The sequence below is a fragment of the Rutilus rutilus genome, assembly GCF_951802725.1.
Source record: "Rutilus rutilus genome assembly, chromosome: 24".
Taxonomy (NCBI): domain Eukaryota; kingdom Metazoa; phylum Chordata; class Actinopteri; order Cypriniformes; family Leuciscidae; genus Rutilus; species Rutilus rutilus.
The window spans coordinates 19,834,267-19,847,996 of NC_140228.1; the positions used below are offsets into that span (position 1 = coordinate 19,834,267).

At 36.6% G+C, this 13,730-nt stretch overlaps 1 protein-coding gene across 2 annotated transcripts in view; it reads right to left on the reverse strand.

Moving 5' to 3' along the window:
• Positions 1 to 13,234, reverse strand: part of acad11 (acyl-CoA dehydrogenase family, member 11) — an 81,464-nt gene extending 68,230 nt beyond the window's left edge. Inside the window, exons 1-12 of one of the 2 annotated variants that reach the window (XM_084399039.1) lie at positions 13,064 to 13,231; positions 12,856 to 12,959; positions 11,658 to 11,779; positions 11,209 to 11,370; positions 10,906 to 11,070; positions 9,462 to 9,603; positions 8,956 to 9,077; positions 6,715 to 6,821; positions 6,239 to 6,353; positions 2,814 to 2,891; positions 2,298 to 2,436; positions 1,289 to 1,396 (exon numbers count right to left, since the gene is read on the reverse strand). In XM_084399039.1, coding sequence (XP_084255165.1) covers positions 1,289 to 1,396; positions 2,298 to 2,436; positions 2,814 to 2,891; positions 6,239 to 6,353; positions 6,715 to 6,821; positions 8,956 to 9,077; positions 9,462 to 9,603; positions 10,906 to 11,070; positions 11,209 to 11,370; positions 11,658 to 11,779; positions 12,856 to 12,959; positions 13,064 to 13,188 — 1,489 coding nt within the window. In that variant the 5' untranslated portion in view covers positions 13,189 to 13,231. Of the gene's footprint in view, positions 1 to 1,288; positions 1,397 to 2,297; positions 2,437 to 2,813; positions 2,892 to 6,238; positions 6,354 to 6,714; positions 6,822 to 8,955; positions 9,078 to 9,461; positions 9,604 to 10,905; positions 11,071 to 11,208; positions 11,371 to 11,657; positions 11,780 to 12,855; positions 12,960 to 13,063 lie in introns of both variants that reach the window. The other variant, XM_084399040.1, reaches the window with a different exon arrangement.
• Positions 13,235 to 13,730: the final 496 nt, after the last annotated feature.

Here is a 13,730-nt window from a genome sequence, read left to right on the forward strand (position 1 = left end):
CCAATGACCATTTGGATGATCCAGAGGAGTCATGGGAGAAAGTCATGTGGTCAGATGAGACCAAAATAGAACTTTTTGGTCATAATTCCACTAAACGTGTTTGGAGGAAGAAGAATGATGAGCACCATCCCAAGAACACCATCCCTACTGTGAAGCATGGGGGTGGTAGCATCATGCTTTGGGGGTGTTTTTCTGCACATGGGACAGGGCGACTGCACTGTATTAAGGAGAGGATGACCGGGGCCATGTATTGCGAGATTTTGGGGAACAACCTCCTTCCCTCAGTTAGAGCATTGAAGATGGGTCGAGGCTGGGTCTTCCAACATGACAATGACCCGAAGCACACAGCCAGGATAACCAAGGAGTGGCTCTGTAAGAAGCATATCAAGGTTCTGGCGTGGCCTAGCCAGTCTCCAGACCTAAACCCAATAGAGAATCTTTGGAGGGAGCTCAAACTCTGTGTTTCTCAGGGACAGCCCAGAAACCTGACTGATCTAGAGAAGATCTGTGTGGAGGAGTGGGCCAAAATCCCTCCTGCAGTGTGTGCAAACCTGGTGAAAAACTACGGGAAACGTTTGACCTCTGTAATTGCAAACAAAGGCTACTGTACCAAATATTAACATTGATTTTCTCATGTGTTCAAATACTTATTTGCAGCTGTATCATACAAATAAATTGTTAAAAAATCATACATTGTGATTTCTGGATTATTTTTTTTAGATTATGTCTCTCACAGTGGACATGCACCTACGATGACAACCATGATTTCTAAGTGGGAGAACTTGCAAAATAGCAGGGTGTTCAAATACTTATTTTCCTCACTGTATGTCTAAATGTATATACAAGATGTATAAATGTAAGTTTAAATAGTTTATTAATCATTCACTTTCTAAATGATATTATGAACAACTGACAACTCCTAAATAACTGGTTTGTAAATAATGTAATACACAATTTAGAAATAATAAACGTATTATTTATATACAATTAAATACAATTATTAAACACATTATAGATATGCAAGAATAAAGCACTTATAGCTGTACTTATAAACTGCTTATTAATGTACATTAATGCTTTATAAATTATTAATTAACTATTTACTAATGCTTAACTAATATTCATAGTATGCAGTTATTATAAAGTGTTCCCAAAAAAAGAATTAACAATTTAAAAAAATGTCCAGTCAGTCAGATGAACCAGAAACCAGCTAAATTATAATAAGCTTCCTTAAAACTGATCAGTTAGTTAGTACATTTAGAAAATAAGTTGTTTTTACACGTATCACCTGTCATACAGAAGCAGGACCGTATGTCTCCTCTCAGCAAGGGCTCCAGCCAGAGTCTCTTCTGTTCCTCAGTGCCAAACAGGTGCAGAACTTCCATATTCCCAGTGTCTGTTGGACATTTACTGTATCAATACTACCATAAGTCACTCAGAATTTACACTGCTGTTCCAAATTTAAGGTCAGTAAGATTGGTTTTAAGAAATAAATACTTTTATTCAGCAAGGATACATTAAATTGATCAAGTGAAAAACTTTTATAATGTTATTTCTAATATTTCTATTTCTAATAAATGCTGTTCTTTTGAACTTTCTATTCAACAAAGAGTCCTGAATCCTATATTAAAATATTAAGCAGCATAGTTTTCAAAATTGATAATAATAATAAATGTTTCTTGAGCACAAAATCAGGATATTTTAATCTTCTGAAGGATCAGGTGACACTGAAGGCTAGAGTAAAAGATGCAACAAAAAAAAACATTTTAAAATAGAAAACTTTAAATTGTAAAAATATTTTACATTATTACTGTTTTTACTTATTTTGATCAAATAAAAGCAGCCTTCATTAGCATAATATACTAATGTCTTTCAAAAACATTTAAAATCTTACCAACCCCAAATTTTTGAACGGTAGTGTATATAGAATTGTGTTGATTGCTGACACAATCAGCGAGATTTTCTGTTTTAAATAGAAAATACGTCTACAAATCACACCAAATGTAATTCTATTACATGAAATTTACACTAAATCTAAAAATAAATATCAGTAACGACAAAAAAAAAAAAAACATGTAGATATACTCAAAATATGGCACTTCTCTGATAAATCTGATTTTCACTAATTATGGTTGGAAAACTTGTTACATTTCATGTTACTTTTATTATTCTGTACTATAATATATAAAAATACACTTATTATTATTATAAGTAAGAAGTGTACCTTAAGTAGCTTTAAGCCAAAATCCAAAAGCCTCATAAAAACAATCACATTTTTGACCCATGCAAACACTCACCTGGGGCTTGGCAGTTGAAGACTTCGGGGGCGTAGAAGCAGTGTCCTGTCTCCTCTGCGATATGGGTATAATCCAGCTGAGAGAGGCCACTCTCTGAAGGAAGAAACAAATTCCACAAGCCTGCGGCTCGAGCCTTTGCCTGCTCACACGGATACATAGAGAAAATATGACTCTAAATATGTTCAGTTAGATACATTATTCTTTGACACTACTGATGAAGTTTAGGGTTGGTATAATTTACTCCAGCCGTTACTCCAGTCTTCACTGTCACATGATCCTTTAGAAATCCTTCTAATATGCTGATTTGATGTTCAAGAAACATTTCTTATCATTATCAACGTTGAAAAAACAGTTATGCTGCTTAATATTTTTGTGGAAACCATGATGGATTCTTGTACAAGTCTTTTTGTTGTCACTTCTGATCAATTTCATGTAAATCTTACTGACCCCAAACAGCAGTATAAGTTGTGATATGATGGTACTATATAATATTCCAATGATTGTATGTATCATCACCTTCAACTCCTCTAACACAGGAGGTGTGTGCCATCTCTCAAGTGTGTCCTTGTGTTTGGCATAGTACTCCTTTACTTTCTATACAAGAGAAAATAAAAGGGGGAAATAAGATTCTCCTTATAGTAACAAACAATATAATTGTACACAAACAAACTTTTTTACAAAACAAAACAAAACAAAAATTATTATTATTATTATTAATCAAATACATTATTTTATTGTCTTTTTATAAAAAAAAATTAACTATCTTTTTTTTTTTTTTTTTTTTTTTTTTTTTTAAGCTTAAGCAGATACAGGCATTAATAGTTCATGTTCCGAGAGCCTATCGTGATCTGCAGCTGCTCAGGACTAGATATATAGGATAAGTGACATTAAGCATCAGGAGATTACAGTTTTTTTGCTAAGGAGGTGTTTGTTTAGTCTCTTCTTGAAGGCCTGAACATTACAGTACAGGGGAGGCAGTTCCAAGTTGTTACAGCCGAATGAAGAAAACTCCTCCCCAAGCATTTGGTGTTGGACTTGGGGAGTTTTAGGGCGTGACTTGGTCGTGCTCTCCGAGTGGTTCGGCAAAAGAGATCAGGTGGGGGTAGCAGAGCTTTGAGATCCTCTGGACAGTTTTCAGCGTGCATTTTGAAAAGCACAGTTGTTGCTGCAACAGTTCTACGACGGCTGAGCTGGCTGATTGCATATTTCCTTAGGGCAGTGTCCTCATCCTCCCCAATGATTTTCAGTGCCTTTTTCTGGATGTTGTCAAGCTGCCCAAGGGTGGTCTGTGATGCGTTCATCCAGGCAAGGCATGAGTACTCCATGGTACTCCTGACTTGTGCCTTGTAGACATTGGCCCTACCTTTGACATCAAGCTTGTTGGCCAACCTACGCAGAGCTCCAAGACGCTGTCCAGCACGCTTGCAGATGTTTGACAGGTGATTAGTCCATAGCAACTTCTTATCGATACATAGTCCCAGAATGTTCAACTGCTCAAAAAGGTCAATTCTGGTTGCCCCAAAAAAAAGGTCCGGGCAGGATGGAGGCCTCTTTCTCGACAGAACCGTAGCCTTGCATTTGCTAGGCTCGAACGTGACCTTCCAGGTATCAGCCCACCTACGAATATTCTCCAGGTCTTTGTTTAGGGATGCTGCCACATTGGGACCATTAAAGGGATAGTTCACCCAAAAATGAAAATTCTATCATTGTTTACTCACCCTCAAGTTGTTCCAAACCTGTATGAGTTTCTTTGTTCTGCTGAACACAAAGGAAGATATTTGGAAGAATGTTTGTAACCAAACAGATCTCGGTCCCCATTGACTACCATAGTATATTTTTTTCCTACTATGGAAGTCAATGGGGGCCGAGATCTGTTGATTACAAACACGTAAATGGTGGAATCATCCGCATATAGAAAAATGCTATTATCGCACTGTTCTACAACATCGTCTATGAAGATGGAGAATAATAGCGGGCCGAGAATGGATCCCTGGGGCACCGAGGCGTTGATTGATTGAGGTGATGCGGACTGACCAGAGAGCACGACCTGGATGGACCTTCCTTCCAGGTAGTTCTGTAGCCAAGAATGTAATGGCCCAGTTATGCCTTTAGCAGAAAGCTTATCCAGAAGGCCGTTGTGCCAAACCTGGTCGAACGCTCCTTTAATGTCTAGTGCAACAATGTACACCTCACCTCCTTTGTCTAAGATGTTGTTCCATGTCTGCGACAAAACTGTAAGGAGGTCTGCTGAGCAGTGGTTCGGTTTAAATCCATACTGTTTATTAGAAATTAGTTTATGGCGGAAGAGGTAGCCCTGGAGCTGTTTATGAACTGAGGATTCCATCACTTTGCTAAGGACTGAGAGGAGGGATATGGGACGATAATTTGTTGGATCTGATTTTGAGTCTCTTTTATGTATTGGTATCACTCTGGCGTTTTTCCATTGTTTGGGGAACACGCCATGTGAGAAGAGAAGTTGAAAGAGACGACTGAGGGGGCTGGCCAATTCTGCTGCACATTCTCTAAGGACTTTTGTTGGTATTTCATCAGGTCCCGTTGCCTTTGCTGGGCCAAGGTTGCGAAGAATGTTTCTAATGTCTTTGGGTTTGAAGTGCACATAGGCAAAAGAGGATGTTGGTTGCTGGCACTGAGGCAACGATTGCGCAGATGCATCAAGCAAAGTACACTTCTCTGCAAAGGTTTGGCAGAAGATGTTAGCCTTTGCACTGGCACTGATGTGGGTGGTACCCCGGTGTTCAATGACAGGGATGTCTGTGAAACCACTTCTGCCTGAAAGTGAATTTACTATGCCCCACCATTTTTTTGAGCTTAGTGAGTTATCTGCAAGATCATTCCTCAATTTGGTGTAATACTCCCTTTTTGCCCTCTTTTCAGCTTGATTGAAAGCTGCTCTAGCCTTGAGGAACTTCCGTTTCATAGCCGGGTCATCGGGAGGTCCGTATGTTGTGATAAAGCTTTCTTTTTCTCATGGCTAATCTTCTGCACTCTGCGTTGAACCAGGCTTTATCCCCGGGCTTTTTGGTGATGGTCTTGTTGGGAATATATAATGCCATGGCATCTCGCAGTATGGTGGTAAAGTTTGTGCAGATGATTTCAGGATCTTCATCCTTGAGAATACTGGGCCAGTTAATGTTAGTAAGGTAACCTCTCATTTCCCAAAAGTGAGCCTTGTCATATCTCCATACTGTTCTCTTGTATGGCTTATCTCTAAAGACTGGGATTTGTAGCTGTATTAAAACAGGGTTGTGATCAGAGGATCCCATTTGTGCTAAGGTGGTAGTGGTTGCTGGTGTGTCTGAGAGAACTAGATCTAGAATATTATCTCCTCTAGTTGGTTCCCTGACAATCTGATCTAGTCCCAGACAGTTGGCGAGTTGTAAGGCTCGCCGTCCAGCAGTGTCTGTTATATTACTGCCCAGCCACTCGTGGTGGTGTACATTAAAGTCGCCTATGAGCATTACAGACTGTGCTCTATATTCGTCCATCACTGAAAATGTGTTCTTGTCAAGGTAGTCCAAGATATCACAGGAGGCACTTGGGGGGCGGTATATAGCACCTATCAGGAGTGTCCTGGTTTTCAGAGCAACAGTGAACCACATGAGCTCAAAGTCATCAGGGTCTCTAGCTGGATTGTGATAGATGGATATTCCTTCTAGACAGTATACTGCTATACCACCACCGTTTTTTCCAGTGCGGTCTCTGCGACAGTTGAGCGAGTGATTCCTACTACCCCATAGTATATATATATATATATATATATATATATATATATATATATATATATAATTAATTTTTTTGCATTTTATATTTGCATAAATTCAAATAACCAGATAATCTCCTGATATTATGAAAGATGTTTTGACATCATATCTTTCTGTACACTCGTAAGGATTTTCCACACAGCTGACGGCAGTGCTGACCTTTTGCGCAGGAAGTATGTGCTTTCTCATGAACTCTTTCACATGCTGAAGGACAACCTGACCTTTGGGTGACTGCATGAACAGCTGATGAGAGATCGGCAGGGATAATGTGGGGCTGCAATAAAAAAACACATCCTTTATAAAATACCATAATTATTTATAATTACAACCAAGCAAAATTTCAAACAACATACCCTGACAATAAAAATACAACCGATAATTATACACCCTGCTTACACTGAAACACCTTTAATTACATATTCTGCTGTTTCCGAAACAACTTCAAAGATAAGCCACAAAATAAAACCAAAACACAGCATGCTTTTTAAACAAAACTTGTTGTCGAAGTGAAATAATGAAAGATCCTTAGAAAGTCTTTTTGGACATTGGAAAACTGAAAATAACCATTAAGAGATGATCTGTCATGCAAGTAATTCCTCTAATGTGCATGAAGAGTTGAGATTGTGCTGTTGTACCTGAAGGCAATCTGTAAACCCAGCTCGGCTAATGGCTCCACGCTCTCTCCAAACTCAGCTGCGTTCATTGAACTGGCATTGCCCAACAAATGCCTTGCATAAATCCCCTTGCATATAATGGGGTGAGAAAGAGAATTATTGGTCCTAAATAAGTTTAGCACCTGTGTGATTTTCTCTGTGTATTAGTTGTGTTTCATAAGACAAAATAAACAGAAGGTTCACCAGTCATTCGCAACCATGAACTACTGCATACAACTGACATTCTGGGAGTAAAATCATCTACCTTCATAGAATATGTTTATTAAATATGTTTTTCTCATTTTAATACATGGCTCTGGAATACTTTGTGACAAACAGGACAAGGCCGACTTGCCACAACTTGATTCTGATTGGTCAGCTGTACTCAGACATACTGTAGTTGGTTAATGGCCATGAATAATTGACAGTTTTTCCAAGCAACTGATTTCCCTCATGTTCTACCATTTAAAAGTTTGGATATTTTGGATATAAAAGTAAGATATTTTCAATGTTTTTGAATAACTCTTTGAATACAATTATTTTATATTGGGAAATAGTATTATAAGTTATAATAATAACTTTTTTCTATTTGAATATATTTTAAAATGTAATTTATTCCTGCTGGCAAAACAGAGATTTTCAGCAGCCATTACTCCAGTCTTTAGTGTCACATGATTCTTCAGAAATCATTCTAATATGCTGATATTATGCTCAAGAAATATTTCCTATACAGGTGCTGGTCATAAAATTAGAATATCATCAAAAAGTTGATTTATTTCAGTAATTCCATTAAAAAAGTGAAACTTGTATATTATATAGACTCATTACATGCAAAGTGAGATATCTCAAACCTTTATTTGTTATAATTTTGATGATTATGGCTTACAGCTTATGAAAACCACAAAATCAAAATCTCAGAAAATTAGAATATTACATGAAATCACACAGTAATTACACAGTGATACCATGGTCATTGAACCAGGTTTTGGTTATTTTGGCAGTGTGGGCAGGTGCAAATCCTGCTGGAGAATGAAGGAAGCATGAGGTGCTCTGGAAATGTCCTGGTAGACGGCTGCGTTGACTCTGGATTTAATAAAGCACAGTGGACCAAAGTCCTCTTTTCTGATGAGAGCAAATTTTGCATCTCATTTGGAAACCAAGGTCCCAGAGTCTGGAGGAAGAATGGAGAGGCACACAATCCAAGATGCTTGAAGTCCAGTGTGAAGTTTCCACAGTCTGTGTTGGTTTGGGGAGCCATGTCATCGGCTGGTGTTGGTCCACTGTGCTGTCCACTCAACGCAGCCGTCTACCAGGACATTTCCAGAGCACTTCATGCTTCCTTCAGCAGACAAGCTTTATGGAGATGCTGACTTCATTCTCCAGCAGGATTTGCACCTGCCCACACTGCCAAAATAACCAAAACCTGGTTCAATGACCATGGGATTACTGTGTAATTACTGTGTGATTTCATGTAATATTCTAATTTTCTGAGATTTTGATTTTGTGGTTTTCATAAGCTGTAAGCCATAATCATCAAAATTATAACAAATAAAGGTTTGAGATATCTCACTTTGCATGTAATGAGTCTATATAATATACAAGTTTCACTTTTTTAACGGAATTACTGAAATAAATCAACTTTTTGATGATATTCTAATTTTATGACCAGCACCTGTAATTATCAATATTGAAAACAATTGTGCTGCTTAACATTCTTGTGGAAGTCGTGATACATTGTGTCAGGATTCTGATGAAAAGAAATGAATAAAACAGCATTTATTGGAAATTATGAAATTATATGAAAATTATAAATGTCTTTATTGTATTTTTTAAATTAATTTAATGCATTATTGCTGAATAAAAGTATTAATTTCATAAAAAAAAAAAAAAAAAGAAATCTTCCTGATCCCAAACTTTTGCACAGTAGTGTAGTTGTGCTAGTTTCATGTCTCTCATTGTACTACACTCTCCTTTTTCCCTCAAATAATGAATATTTCAAATCAAATACATTAATCATGTAATAATCTTGGAGAAATATGACTGTGGCGAGCAGGATGAGGTCGAGGGCCATGAGAGAACGGCGCGAGGCCGGTGGCGTGATTGATAATGAGCGATATAATTGCTAAAGCCTCATCCTGCTCACCACAGTCATATTTACAGGCACAAACAGTTTAATTTTGTTTTAACAACAATGGCTTGACATGGCCTGCATGAACTTAATACCTGCGCAATTGCAGCCATTTTGAAAATGGCCATGGAAATAAAGAAGTTTAGCTGGGGGAGAGAGTTTGGGATCCCTCGACAACAGCAGTAAATGGAGATCAGGTCATCTGGAGATGGAATTCCTGTTCAAAAGCAACAGATGGATTAAAGCAATAATAAAATAACATAAAAAGGACACTGTTTCCTTAAAAGGTTAGTTAACCCAAAAATGGAAATTCTGTCATCATTTATTCACCATCATGGTGGTCTAAACCCATAAGACTTTGGTTCATCTTTAAAACACAAATTAAGATATTTTAATGAAACCTGAGACGTTTCTGTCCCTCCACAGAAAGTCCAGCTAACCAAAACTTAAAAGATCTAAATGGGGTAATAAAGGCATTGTAAAACCAAACCAATTAATTAAAGCCTTATGGGTTTGGAACAAGATGAGTGTGAGTAAATAATGAATTATCCCTTAAACTCTACAAAAATATTTGTACAAAAAAAAAAAAGACATTCTCCACCCTTGACTCCTGTAACTCCGCCCATTGTGCTGATGACTTTGTAGTGACTGGGCCAATAGTGTGGCATGAGAAAATAGGCCAAGTCTGCTATTGGCTGTCCAGTAGTGGACAATTCCCAATCCAGCACAGCCAGCACACGAGCCTGAAGAGAGATAATAAACCTTTCAGGAGACCCATATGTTCCCACATGTAAAAGTCTGAACTCTTTCATAGGAGGGACTGAGGTATTGGTTTGACTGACAGAAACACATTGTTATATCTATTACCCATCATTACAAAATATTATGTGGGAAAATAGAGTTTCAATAAGCTTATTAAGATTGTTCTGCTAAAAGACATGTGACATTATAATGGGCGGTTAATTTAAGACTTGCTCTGCCAGTTGGTTTTGATTTACTTGATCTTTACAATTCTCTCTGTAATAAATCATCCGCTGACAATGGTATGTAAGCTTAAAAAATCTTAAGGCTCTAAAAAGATAATGCCACTGTAATAATGAAACATTTTCACTTTGCATTAAACTTGACTGCCAAGATTATATGGAGGAATTTCCAACAAATAGACATAACATTTTTAAAAATTAATACTTTTATTCAACAAGGACACATATATTGATCAAAAGTGTCAGTAAAGTCATTTATAATCGTACAAAAGATTATATATATTATTTGATGTTTGATTTTCAAACTTTTAAACGGGTGTTAACGATGGTGACGTGGTCAAATTACTCACGGTTCGGATTGTATTACGGTTTTAGTGCTATGTTCAGGCAAAATAAGGACTAATGTCAAATTACTCACGGTTCGGATTGTATTACGGTTTTAGTGCTATGTTCAGGCAAAATAAGGACTAATGTCAAATAAAAAAGAATATAAGAACAAATAATCAAACTACAAGCAATAGCACAAATAAATACAATAGCAAGAGCAAATGTGCAAATAAAATAAACAGTGCTTTTTAAGGTGGTCTAACAGTAGTTTTCAGATACAGAAATGGAATAATCAAATGTAAAATAACACTGAATATAATCTTGACTAATAAATTGATCCTTATTAAAGTTACAAAAGTTATTCAGTCAAGAGCAGTGAGGCACCATTATGGCGTTAATCAATTATTTATTTTGTTTAATTATTTAAGACAAAAAAAAATCATCAGAATAGAGGGGGCCCATAATTCAGAAGAGGTGCTGTTTAGATTAATTGAACTCTTTCCATAATTTCCATAACTTTAAACAATTATTGAAAGGAACTGAATCAACACTGAACTGAACAATGACACTATTGTATTTCTAGAGCTGCTTTACAGCAGAATTGATCTCTATTTGCATCATTGATCATTATTTACCTGTTTATCACTGTAAAGCTGCTTTGAAATAATCTGTATTGTATAGAGCGCTAATACCTATATAAATAAAGATGACTTGACTTATCGTAGGTATGAGTACCTCTGTAGGGTGGAATATCAGGTTGTCAATTCGGAAATCTCCATGAACAAGGGACACTTCATTGTCACTGGCTGGCAGGTTGTGGCTTAGCCAATCACAAAGTTTATCCATGGTAGGATTCTCTTTGTGGGCAGAGGCTTTGTACTGCTTTGTCCATGTAGACACCTGAAAACAAGACATCATTTAAAAAATAAGTTTCTTGCCGGGTTAAAAGATGACCATAGATATAGAATATAATAATAGTAACAATAAAAATTTGGATTTCAGCTCAATACCTCATGACTGACAATGTCTTTATCTCACCTGTCTTTTACAATAACCTGACCCCTTTCCGTATCCCATGAGGCTTAGCGTATCAATGTCCAGAGAGTGAAGTTTGGCTAGAGTCTCCACTGCAGCCACATACAAAGCTGTTCGCTCTGCCGCACTGACCCCTGGGAGCCTCAAGTCCCTGAATATACGTCCCTGATGTGCAGACATACATATACAGAATAACATGACCCCTGATGTTCCTCCATTCTTAAACCATTGAAAACTACACAGACTAAAAAAGGTGAGGCAAAAAATCAATCATGACTGCCCCCTTCTGGCAGAGTGCATAACTTGTTAGACTGTTAGACTGAATCTCAAAGAGAATTCAAAAACTGAGAAATGCTGGCTAAATGTGGCTATATTTAACTCAGACATGGTCCAACATTGTAACAACATTAATTAAATTAACAATCAAGGTAACTTCCACGGCGTACGAGTACCTGTACATGCTCCATGATGTAGAACTCTGTGCCGATGACACTAGTATCTGTGCAGTACATCACAGGGTGAGGAACGGGAAAGCCAACAGAATACAGAGCCTTTTGAACAGCATACTCTCTATCTACCTGCACACACAAAATCAAACAGTACATGATCATGTTTTGTTTGACTGACACCATTATGATGATATTTAATATTACACATAATTACTGTTTAATCTGTCTTTAAAAAAAAAAAAATTACCTTAACAGAAATTAAAACATTGGAAACATTCAAAAAGGACACTGAATGTCAGAAAGTCAGAAAAAAAGTCCTGTTGGTTTCCGTGTTATTTTAGTACTATTTATATATTAGTATATTATTTATTAATATTTTGAATTCATTTGTATTTATTTTTTATATGTGTGTACAGTAGTACATATAAAAGTGCTATATAAATGCCTCATTCATTCAGTCATTATATATTATATAATTTAATATAAGTTTGTTTCAGTAATTGTAATTTTGATTTGTGCTCTAGTCATTTTTATTAGTCTCGTGATTTAACTTCAATTTATTGCAGTTTTTGTAATTTTAGTACTTTATGTTATTTGCCAAGGCCACATTTCTCATTTTAGTTTTTTTTTTTTTTTAGTTTAACCTTTTCATCAATTTTTTTTTTTTTTTCAGCTTTATGAAAATTATTTTTAATAGTTTTAGTTTGTTATAAAAATGTTTAAATATCCACCTGTCTCGTCCAAAATGCACCAATTTAGAAATTGTAATAGTAATACATAGCAAATAATATTTTTATGGCACCAGATATTAGAAATCTGTACAGTTTTGCCTTTTAATGAAACCTGATCAAGTTAGTTGAAAAACATGACAAAACACAAAAGATTGATAACTGTCAAGTTACCTGGCATAGAAAAAGTGTAAAGCATTTACTGAGAGAAAAAAAAACAAGTGTACAATCTTGCAATCTTGCACATTTCACTTAGTATTGTTTGGCTCTGTCTCCCTCTGCTGATTAACTAAAGGCTACTACATGCAATTATGTGTTGCGTTGTCAAGTACAGTCATGGTGTCAAAGTCCTTTCTGCATGTTCCCAACAGCGTTTGATTGACCCAACTAAGCTGTATTAAACTCACCATTACAATATTCTATAAATATGCATGTTATCCTGCTTTTTTACACTAATACGATATTTAGCCTACCTACCTTATGAGCTCCAGGCAGCAGTTCTCCTGGAGGTTTCTTTCTGAGCACATAACGCTTGTCTGCAGTCTCAATGTAAAACGTTGGGTTGGACTGACCAGCTCTATTCAAAACAAATAAATAAAATAATACAATAACAAACAAGCAAAGCATGGGTTTTGATTGAATGAGGTGCATCTAAAGGAGATGTGTTGGGAGATTTCTTACATGTACTGATGCACAGTTAAAGTTCTGTTGTCTGAAAAGCTGTCAAGTGTCCCTGACAAATATCTTTTCAAGTTATTGGTGTCAAACCGATGTTCTGGACGGACAGCGGTGGTTTGGCGATCCATGACGACTTTAAATGATTTTGAGAAATAAAGTTCACGATTCAAACTGTTGCGAGAGATTTCAAAATAAAAGTCATCAACTAATCGAGGAAACAAAGATCATAAAAGTCCCACTTCTGAAAAGTGGTATACAGGAAGCACTTAGATATTTTATGGGAAACATGACACAGACGAAAAATGAAAACACTATCAGTCAAAGTTCAGCTTTAGGAGGGGAAGAAATAGGGCAGGATAAGGAGACTGAGAGAAAAAGAAAGATGAAGATGAGGAGAGAGCAGGTATTGATAATCTAATGACAAGGTTTTAAACCTATTTCTTATGTAAAAAACAATTGGCCTTCAAAAGCCCTAAATTGCACATAATTATGTCAGAGAAATCCAAATTTTCTCGGGGGAGCATGCCCCTGAACCCCCCTAACTACCTCACATTTCAGTCAGTTTTCGACTTCCCATTTTTAGGTTTAAATTTAGCCTACATTGTGAAAAACAAGGTTGTGTTACATATTGTGGTGGGCAGCAATTTTAACATAGTATTGTCATCATATC